This window comes from Sphaeramia orbicularis, chromosome 10, assembly GCF_902148855.1.
Source record: "Sphaeramia orbicularis chromosome 10, fSphaOr1.1, whole genome shotgun sequence".
Lineage (NCBI taxonomy): Eukaryota > Metazoa > Chordata > Actinopteri > Kurtiformes > Apogonidae > Sphaeramia > Sphaeramia orbicularis.
This window is the reverse complement of record NC_043966.1, coordinates 23686219-23697548: the sequence shown is the minus strand read 5'-3', so window position 1 is coordinate 23697548 and position 11330 is coordinate 23686219. Positions and strand designations below refer to the sequence as shown.

At 40.3% G+C, this 11330-nt stretch overlaps 1 protein-coding gene across 1 annotated transcript; it reads left to right on the top strand.

Annotated features, from left to right (window-relative positions):
• Window positions 1–9285: 9285 nt before the first annotated feature.
• On the top strand, window positions 9286–11086 carry sox3 (SRY-box transcription factor 3). Its single transcript, XM_030146265.1, has one exon. The coding sequence runs from the start codon at window positions 9476–9478 to the stop codon at window positions 10376–10378; it is 903 nt and encodes a 300-aa protein (XP_030002125.1). The 5' UTR covers window positions 9286–9475; the 3' UTR covers window positions 10379–11086.
• Window positions 11087–11330: the final 244 nt, after the last annotated feature.

Genomic DNA, 11330 nt, shown 5'->3' with positions numbered 1-11330 from the left:
TCACAAGACATCTATGCAGGTTCTAATCCAGCTCTGTGATACATCAGTAAATGGGTTGATGGATTCATGTTGGCCGGGATAGGAAGGGTCTCTGGTGTTTCCTTCAGGGGCTTTAAAATCCACATTAATCACTCTGGCCCCGAGCTTCCCCACCCACCCTGCTCCCACCGAGAGACACGAGGTTGCATGAAACACAACACTGGGACCCGCCTGAGGGCTACCAGGCACACACACACATACACATACACATTACATTAGATGTTTTGATAGCTTCTGAGACACGAGCGGCTCCGCGATGCTGTCACATATGGAGGGTTAAAGGCTTCTTAAATATCCATATCAATCTGCGCGCTTGTCAGCTTGACAATGACGGAAACAGAACACCATTAACAGCGCTGCGAAGTATGATCCTCATCTGTGCAACATTAGAGAAATAGATGGGTCTGTGGACGACATTCCTCTGGATGTTAGCCAAGTAGACGTGCAGAGTGAATTCTAGTTTTGACTTTGTGGCAAACATTAAACGGCTGTTTGTGCTGCTTGACATGTGGTCAGGTGTATTTTGTAGAACTCTAGCAGAGCATGGGCTGTTTCTTCGCATGATGGAAAGTCAGAGAGCTAATATCCTCTTTTAAAATGGATCTAATTGCACAGGATTTATTGTTCTGTTTTGTTTTGTGGTAATGCCTATATGCTTGTGACCGTCCGAGGTGATTGTCCTCTTCCTGCTGCACAGAAAGCATTGTACTCTGCTCTCCCGGGATGGGAGATGTTTTGTTTTTGAGCTCTTTCACACCAGCTCTCTCTTTCTAACACAATGGCCCTCTCTCCTCTCACCCAGTGTGGCAACCCTTTCAAATGGGAAGCTCCAGGTCAGTTTCCCCTGCCAAGTTTTGCAGCCTGCCATGTTGTCTATTCTGCTCAGCTATTTAAAAAATGTTGAATATCAACAATGGCTTTCACTGGTGCATTGTCAACTTTTGTATGAAGCAATCTTGGCTGAATGAGATGGGTCCCAGAGCAGGGAGAGCTCAGCTGCAGTGTGCACTACCACACCAGTGACTGCCCGGCTCTCTTCCTTTTTATATTTCTCTGCTGCACTGGGAGCTGCCATGGTGCTGGTTCTTCGCCGTGAATGGCCGTGGCTGAAGGTTTGGGCCGTGGATGTCATCGCTTTCTTCCAGTCCATTCTCTGATACCTCCTCATGGTCCTTCTGGGCCTGGTGACAGCAAGCTGTTGAAGGTGTGTCTAACAGAAGGATTGGGAAGCAGCAGCCTTGGGAACAGTCAGAGCTTGGTGAGTGTCCTCAATTTTCTGGCCAGAGTGGGAGGAGGTTAGTAGTAAAGAGAGGGGAGAAGAGGGAGGGGACGTTTAGGGAGATGGTGTAGGCAGCTTTGCCTTCTGTGATGTGTGTTAGTTCACTTCCTTCATCTGCTTCATGTATATGTTAAAGCCACATGTGGTCGTCCAGTGGAATCTCTTATTTTTACAGAATGTCACCTGTTGATAGAGATGCCATTCTGATTTTATATAGTAAAAGAACATAACAGGTACTGGGTTACAGAATAATAACATGTAATACGAATCACATTTCTTCCTTCCCTTCACGGAAAATCAAATCTCACGGCTCTCTTATTTGCCTCCACTGTCCAGTCTAAACACTTTGACACCTTAACATTATTCAGATTACCTACAATGCTGGACGTTTGTCCTGTCGGATACGCTGGATGCACCAGTGAGTTTATGCTGAGCACAACCACATACATCTATGTTTGTGTAAGTGAAGAGAAAGATGAAAGCAAGAATGAGAGCTTGCTTGCAGATAATAGTAGCTTAAGCTCTTTGTCCTGCTGTCAGCCACAAGAGGAGCGAGTCTGGAAATCGCTCCAATGCAGCGGCAACATCTTGTATGTTTCATTGACATATCAGTCTATGGGGCAATGAGCCGTCGCCTCTGCACTCCTCTGCACACTTCTGCGCCGTGTGTGTTTGTGTGTGTGTGTACGAATTGGTGGCACAACAGGGTAGTTCTTTATTATCAGTGTCAGTGAAAAGCCAAAGTCAATATAAGGCAAAGGACATCTGCATCAAATACAGGGAATAAAACTTGATCCAACAGTTACATTTACAAATTTACATTAAAAGTAAATAATGTTTTTATTTTTTACAGCACTTTAAAATTTTTCTTTCTTTTTTAAACACTACAGTATTTAGAGGCATAAAGTTGATATCCTAAATATCAGGGATATAGATAGAGCAGACAAAAAAAAAATCCACTTACATTTTAAAATTATGTTTTTCTTCTTGCTCTGCTATTTGACTAGCTATATTTTCATTTATTTCATTCATTTATTTTGAAAATTGTATTTATTTGTCAAACTAAACCCTACAATTTGAATGATAATTTTAGTGTAAAACACCCTCTTTTCTTCTTTTTATATCAAGCTAATTTTTTTTTTTTTTTTTTTTTACAAATTACCTACAGTCAATAAAAAACTCCATCAGCATGGTGCATATTTGTAGGAACTTTATACTAATATCCTGCAGGCTCCCCGTGTAGAGTTGTCTTACCTTCTTGAGGACCTGTGTTGTCCTCTGTGTCACCTCTCAGAGCTCAACCCAAGGCAAGGTGACCAAACTCATCTCAGACCAGCCCATCCATTATCTTGTCAACACAGCCTGCTTCCCACCTTAGTTTGCTCTTCTCCCAGAAGACTTACCGTAATGAAATACGCAATAATCACCACACTCATCTCGTCATGCTCAAGGTAATTAATATATTTAGAGGGCGATGGCTAACTCTTAATTAAATTATGCCTCTTTTAATGAGACCAAGACTGGGACTAAATTTATGACCACTATCTTCTTTATCAAGTGCTTGGCACGCAACAAAAATTTGTCATTTTCTCACAAATCACAGAGATTATGTATAATGGTACTCATGATTTATATATCAATTTATACTTGTTTGTTTCTTTATTTAAGGCTTAATAAATTACCTCTTATAATTACCTAACCTACTTTTGGGTTCTTAAAAACCCCAAATTCTGCAATTAATGCCGTGCATATTGCTGTTACATATTCATTTTGGAGGAGAAAGCAGATAACAACTGGGTGACATTAATCATATTACAAAATTGGGTGTATTTAATTAATTAAAGTTACATTGCAAATTAATTGTGCATTCTCACAATACTATCTTAAACTAATGAAGGCTTGACAAAGAGACTGTTTCATTTTTTAAAAGAGGCTAGATTAGTGGGATCTCAATTATGGCTAAAACAAAAGAGTGCTGCTTGCTTGGGCATGGCGCAAAGCAAAAAGTGACCATTCAGCACTTTCTCCCAAACAAAAAAACGAAGAAAGTTTCCTTTGTTTTTGGAAAACTGAACATGGCAATGATTCAAAAGATACATGGAAAATAATGAGTGTTGTAATTAGCCAGTCAGGCAATAACAGTATTAAAATGATCATCATATAGAGGTGGGTGATAATGCCATTCACTGACAGCAGTTTTCAAGAATCAGACATCAGTTTGATGACAGACCATCATAACTTTAATACTGGAGCCACACAGCATTCAGAGGCCTGATTTAAACTGTTTTTTCCTTTTATTTAGAGCATTTGGTATTTTCCAGATTGTGTCTCATAATGTCCAGCTGTGTAGCAGAAGATTGAAACCAGCAAATGAGATGCTATATTCATTAGGTTCTTTAGGATAAAAGAAGATTAAACCGATCAGAGGATCAAGTGAGTGATGAGCTCTAACTGAGGAAGTTTAGGCATCAGACTTTGTTCCAGACGAAAGAAATGATCATGTTGCTCACTTATTCTAAAACAGCACATGGTTTAATCCGGCATCAGCCACTGGCTCAGAAGCAAAACCATATTTATTGAAATTTTCTGCTTAATTAAAACCGAATTGAAATTTGCTTTCAATAGCTATGAGGTTATAATTCACAGTAATTTAGTATTTTATTTTTCATTTAACGCATCATATACCAAATCTCTTAATATGAGTGTTTCTCCTAATCGGCTAAGTAAACGTAAAGAGTCTTTGTCTAAGAAATGACTTGAAGGGGCTAATAATCATTGTATATTCATTTAAAAATGCTTCCACCGATGTCCTCTCCTGTGATATAATTTCATTAGATTTTAGCTTCATTAGTCAATAACCCCAGCAAATGCATGTGTCAATTACAGGAACTCCAAGGGTCAGTGAGTATATGAATTTTTAACTGCACACCCTGCTGCACGTGATTATATTGAGTGGTCTTGTAACAATGATTAACCCCCGCGCGTGTGTGTTTGCACAACTGAGCAGATTTGCATGGCCCCGTGTGTTGAGCATACTTGATAAAATGTGTTTGAAATGTGCATCTGGAAATGATAAGCAGCAACAACCAAAGAGGTTGAGGTGATGAAGTGAAAAACTATTCCCTTGGCTAGGATAAGTGAGATGGAGCAGAGTGTTGGGTGGTCACGCCTTGTCTGCTCATGACAGTGGCGGGTTAAAGAGATTACACTGGGTCTGTGTCAGCAGCCTTGGCCTTGCTCACACAAGAACATAATGAGGAAGGACATGCTTGGCCTGCCGGGGAGAAAAAGAAGCTGAAGTTTGAAGCATTCTTCACAGACAGACAGAGGAAGAAAACCGCTTCTTGCATGTTGTTTTACAACCAGAGGTCATTAAGTTAGACGGTTACATTCCACAGAGCCGAACAAGATGTCTGTTGAGTGTGAACATATCACTTGTAGAATTCAGTCCCCTCCACCACAATGAAAACACAAATTACTCTGCTGCAGTGGAGGTAAGAATGCAGCGTCCTCCATTAGCCTTGAGTCTTCCTGACAGATTTGCAACCCACCCCTAAAGCTCTCCTGAAAATCAATGCACCTGTCCTCTGAGTGTGTGTTTTGGTTCTTTTGAAGGTTTGAGTGACAGTCTGCCTACCTAATGACTGAACTTAGATGCTTTCACTGCCAAAGATGGGCCCAGACTAAGACATGATCCTGGGGTTGCATCCCAACATGTGGTGAGTTGGATAAAACTGCATCTTGCTCTTCTTCCATTCTCTCTCATAACTGTGGACTAAAAGGCATAACATCATAATATGATAAAATCTCATTTAGAAAACTCTAAAAGGGAATAATTACAGGAAAAAATGCACACACTGTGCAGAGCTAAAAATTTTCTCTTGAAAATCAGTTCCTGGCCTCCAGGAAACCTCACCTTTCAGTCCTGTTTCTTAAGTGCTTGCAGGGAACAAACACTTAAAAGCATCAGAGAAAATTGTCATGAATGTAAGTAAAATATTTTTGTAGTTTTCAGTAAAAGAGCTCTCTCTGAAAAGCCACAAAGTGAACAGTACATGTCATGATATTATTCATGCTGCATATACAGAAATATTTTTCTTCAAAATAAAACAAAAAACTCTCATGATGTGACTAAGCTCCTACTTACAAAAGAAGAACTTCTAAAATAATAAATCAGGCTTTATGAGGTACCTGTTGCTGTTAGAGATCCTTATTATGGGATTTTCAATAAATTATCCACCAGTAAAAATATTTTTTTTCTTAATCACATCAAAGAAATTTTTATGGCAACGTTAAAAAAAAACAGACACAACAGAATCTATGAATCGACGAGACTAAAATGATTCTCAAATCCTGACCTGCATTAAACAACGATATCAAATTTATTTAAGTATTTAGTTAACCTGAGTAATTTTGTCAACCGCGTCTAAGGGTCAAATAAGTCAAATTAACACCAGGAATACTAGCCCTGCTTTGTGAAATAAAGAGGTGATAATAGCAGTACTTTTATTCCTTTAAATGACCCGTGAATATTATTTTACCTGTGTTGAACTGGGAGGACGCAACCATTCACGCCGACACAATAGGAACAGCAGACCGTGCGTAAATTGCATCTTCATTTGCATTCCTGGTCCAAAAATCATGCAAATCTTAATGAGACAGTCTCTATTGTGGCTGTAATTGAAAACCCATTCTTTGTTAATTACTGTTTCTCAAAGGCCTTGTCCACAGTCACTGAGCTGAAACAAAAAAAGTTATGATTCGGGGGGTCGTGGGGTTTAAAGTGGACAAGTAAAAATAATGTTTGGTGCTGGTTTCAGGTTCGACTTTCGACTGTGTAAATATATAACCATCTTCCCTGAGAGTTATTAAAATGTTATTTAAGAGAAAACCTGTAATGACAATAAAAACCTCTAAACGGCAATAAATTACAAGCTGTTATCACTTCGTTATTTGCATCTTAAAAGCCGAAATAATCGATTAAATATTGTTGCAACGCTTTTTTTTTCTTGTGACTTTACATTTTCTGACCAAAGTTCTCCATCACAGCAAAACGGATGCGAGCATCGGAGTGATTTGTTTACAAAAGTAGGATTTATGTCATTTTTGTGTAAATTAGTCGATCTGAATTGATTTTTAATTCCCACTAAATCTCTGGGCAAATATTGCATATCCCCCCCTAAGGCCTAAAGGCCACAATTAGATCTGTTCTTTAAATCGCATTACTTCATTTGATTTGATATCAGGTCTAATGTCGTCCTGAGAGTCAGATTCAACAAAGTATTTATTCTAATAATCAAATGCATCTATATTATGCAACGAATTAAATGAATTTCTCTCCAGACGGTGATTTAAGAGGAGCGTTTGTTTTTGGTAGATGCGTCACGCACATGCGCATTTCATTCCCTGTTAACATTATTTAACATTAAATCTTTCATAATCGTGCTGATTACATGCAGGTTAGGTTATATCCTCCCATCAGGACCTCGACATATTTCTCAACATTCAGCTGTGGGATCCCACAGCCGCGCGCCCTCAGAGCCCCCCGTGGGCTGTCAGGCTCGTTGTGGTTGAATCAGAGCAGACTGTGCTGGTGGTCTCCGTTCCTTAATTAGGAAATTAGCTGCACAGAGGCCCTCATTACCAAACCCCGGGTTACTCCTGGAGGTTTTTTTTCCTTTCCCTTCTACCGGTCAATTTCCATAAGAAGATTACAAGCGGATCAGTATTGAGATCTGCCCAGATAAACAAATAACTGGTCCCTGAGAATTAGATGGCTACTAATTGGACGGTAGTTTTATTGCTTTTGCTTCTGTTTGTGACGCCCCATTGAACGTGGAAATTAAATTCATGAAGTGATGTCTCTTTTCAGCTGATTTACTGTGACTATACCGGTTAGGATCATATAGGTTTTCCCTCCGTTAAGATATTTCTAAAGCTTTTCGTGCGTAATGTGCTCATTAATGTCAAAACCAATAAATGTCATGTACTTTTATTTACTTTTTCGCAGCCTAGACTTAAATGCCTGCACGCACATGGTTGGCGACTTTAAATAAAACACCTGTAAAGTTTTATTATGCAAATGTATATTTCCTTTTTTTTTTTGCTTTCAGATGCATTCATTCTCGGAGCAACATCTCCATGATATCGCTTCAGTAAATATAACGAATGAAGACGTATCCGGATTTTTTTTTTTTTTCGTAAAAAGGCTCAATACAATCAAAATTTTAAACTTTTTCTCGTAAAATCTAACTTGGAGCGCGTCATTAGAATAAATGTAGGAGATGAATGTAATGCATGGGAAATGTGACGGTCTTGTGGCGTCTGCGCGCCGTGGAGTCTCAGGTGGACGCACCGCCATACATCTGTAAATGCAGATTTACTGGAGCTCCATGTCAAAGACCCGGGGGGTGAGAGACTCTAAAATGCACATACCAGAATAATCCCCGAAGTGCTCATCTAAATACTGAGGTGTTAATGGTGGTTTTCGAAGGGTGAATCGCTGGTATCATTAGCAGGTGTGAGTTTTGCCTTGTTGAGCGATTGGTTTCAGCTGCGTTTCACATCGTTTGCAAGGAGACACTTGCAAATGCAGGCCACTCCAAGGTAATCATTTTAATATCTATTAGTCCAGCGGGGAGAAAACAAGTCAGCAAACAGGTTTTTAGGACGGGGCACTGGCTCACATGGCCGATGGAGATGTTTGTCATGTCTGAAACCAAACTTTTCCTCAGGGACCACAGAGATGGCCCGTCCCCTCCACAAGAGGTCGTTGATGTATTACAGTTTTCTTTGGGAGCTTAAACACCGCACAGACACTGACATTAACGAGCACAATTAAATTCAGATAGTTTGTTTTTATTATTTCACCAAACTAAGATGAAAACATCACATGAAATAAGAAGATTCGATCATGTACAAGCTCTAAATAAACACACCTCATTTATTTCCCATTTTAAATATTAAAAATCAACTTTATCTGGTTTTATTTCTACCTTAAGTCTTGTGTGTTTAACATCAAAACACCGACTTGAATGTTATTTAAAATAACTGTTTGCAGAGGGAAGACAGTGAATAAATCCAGCCTTTCGGCAGTTTTCCCCCCTGTAGCTGCTGAAAAGAAATTCAGACTCAACTGTTTACAGTGCCGAAGGAGGCTGCAAAACTCCTGAAAAAACTTCCAAGTTAAGTAGGCCAAAGAGGGATTCAGGAAAAATATAAAACGATAAAAAAAAAAAGACCTAATTGTCTGTGAGCGTCGATTGTAATAAAATCCACTGGAAAAAATTAGGTTTATTTGATGTTGGCGTGTGCTTTGTGAAATTGTGTTGAACACAAAAAAAAGGAATAATGGCATGTTTGACAGCAGGTACAGATGAAAGGGCTCTTCTCCGCCAAGGGCACATTTTATTTTAATATGCCATTCTCCTTTTAACTTCTACTATTTTCACTTATATTTAACTCGCTCTTGGCTTGTTGGGATCCGCAGATGCACAATATCTTTTTATTTTATCCTTCAGAATCTTTGACTTTTTGTCACATTTACGATTAATTTATTTTATTTTTTTATTGAATAAGTCAGGAATTTGTAAAGAAAATATTAATAAATTCATTTTTTATTTATTAAAAAACGAATGATTGGGATCAGAGTGTTTAGCGACGAAAATTCTAATGTAGTTCAAATATGCTTTAATCACACATGACTGACAGACTAAAGCTACTACATTATGAATACATTAAGAATTTGTCCAAGATGCAGAAGTGCTGTTGTTTTAAAACTTTACCTCTCCTTCCTACTCTAACCAAAACACTGCTGTGTGCGCTCTGGTTGGTTACACGGCAGATAGGGGAGCTGCGCGCTGATTGGTCACCTGCCTCTCATTGTTATGCTGTCAATCCACATCACATGGTCCAGCCACTAGGCCTATTAACACATGAGCTTGCCGACCAACTTTTACAGTCTTGTTTCGGAGCCGTGGGGTACAGAGCAGCTCAGAGCGGAGAGAAACCAGAAGCACCTGCAGATACACTTGCCTCTCTGGGCACAACTTTTTTCATCTGCTGATACTGGTTAGTATCTCTACCTCTTTGACTTCGGCGGTGATTTGTGAACTTTTTCTTTTATGTGCCTGTGAGTGAACACTAAAAGTCGCCTGAATGTATAACATGATGGAAACCGAGATCAAGACCCCGCTCCCGCAGTCCAACACGGGCTCGGCGCCGGGCGCAAAGAACAACAGTGCCAGCGACCAGGAGCGGGTGAAGCGGCCGATGAACGCCTTCATGGTGTGGTCCAGGGGGCAGCGGAGGAAGATGGCACAAGAGAACCCTAAAATGCACAACTCTGAGATCAGCAAACGGCTCGGTGCAGACTGGAAACTTCTGACCGACGCTGAAAAGAGGCCATTCATCGACGAGGCCAAGCGTCTACGCGCTATGCACATGAAGGAGCATCCGGATTATAAATACCGTCCCCGCAGGAAGACCAAGACCTTGCTCAAGAAAGACAAGTATTCTTTGCCCGGGGGACTGTTGGCGCCAGGGGCCAATCCAGTCAACAACTCAGTGTCAGTGGGACAGCGGATGGACGGTTACGCGCACATGAACGGCTGGACAAACAGTGCGTACTCCCTCATGCAGGACCAGTTGGCCTACCCTCAGCATCACAGCATGAACAGCCCCCAGATCCAGCAGATGCACCGATATGAGATGGCAGGGCTCCAGTACCCGATGATGTCTTCAGCGCAGACCTACATGAACGCGGCGTCCACGTACAGCATGTCACCGGCGTACACGCAGCAAACCACCAGCGCCATGGGACTGAGCTCCATGGCGTCCGTTTGCAAGACCGAGCCGAGTTCACCACCGCCGGCCATCACGTCCCACTCTCAGAGGGCGTGTTTGGGGGACCTGAGGGATATGATAAGCATGTACCTGCCTCCCGGCGGGGACAGCGCGGAGCATTCCTCCCTGCAGAGCAGCCGGTTACACAGCGTCCATCCGCACTATCAGACCGCAGGGACTGGCGTCAATGGGACTCTACCTCTCACCCACATCTGAGAGCCCCAGGAAGCAGAGACTTCAAACTTTTTAAAAAAGTACTTGGATACTTGAACATTTTTGGTTGCTAAACAACGTTCGAAAGTTTTGTTCAAAAACGCTTTTATTTCAGTATGTCGGAGGTGTCCATTTCACAAGCATCCGAAATGGAGCCAAGCTGAACGTTGAGCCCATCTGAGTAAATTGCATTGCAAAGAGGCTTTTTATCACATGTATAAGCAATCAACTTATGTAGAAGAATTGGACTTCTATATTTTAAATAATGCCATATTTTCTCTCTATGAAAAGGCATGTGGCCTCATGAAGAGGCTGGTGTATTTCAGAAAGATGGATGGAAAGTTGGTTCATAAATGTTTACACTTAATTTGTAGAATGTCAGTTGTATTGACTGTGTCCAAATTTTGTAGTCTTTCTTTTGTTCTCCCCCTCATGACCTAGGTTAAAATGAAATGTTAAGACTGTGCGGGTCGCAAACGCAAGTTTTATTTATAGTATGATTTTTTTTTTCTTTTTAGCTTGTGAACCCGATGTTTTTGTCACGTGAAAATGTTCACTTTGTTTTGTAAAAATGTTTTGTTCTGTGATGGTTTTGACAGTGTCATGTTTACTCATTATCCTGAACGAAAAGGTTTATTTAAACTGACGTTTCTACATATTTTAAGACCATCCTCTATTCTTAAATGCTGAATAAATTTGTACGAAACTTGATCCGTGACTCTGTGGTTTGTGTTGAACAGAAGTTTGGGGAAACTGTCTTTAATCGGTTTATTTAATCAGTTTGAACATAAGATTGAACAGAGATAATTTTGATGGAGATGTTTAAAGATCTGCAACACTTAAATCTACTTTTATTAATTTTCACAATGATTAAACTGGAAAAAATATCTAAGAAAAGAAACTGCCAATTTGTCCTTATTTTATAAAACTACAGGCACAGGCTTATTTTCACTTG

Excerpts from the sequence above, each read along its gene's own strand:
- sox3 (XM_030146265.1), top strand. The coding sequence starts at position 9,476 with ATGTATAACATGATGGAAACCGAGATCAAGACCCCGCTCCCGCAGTCC.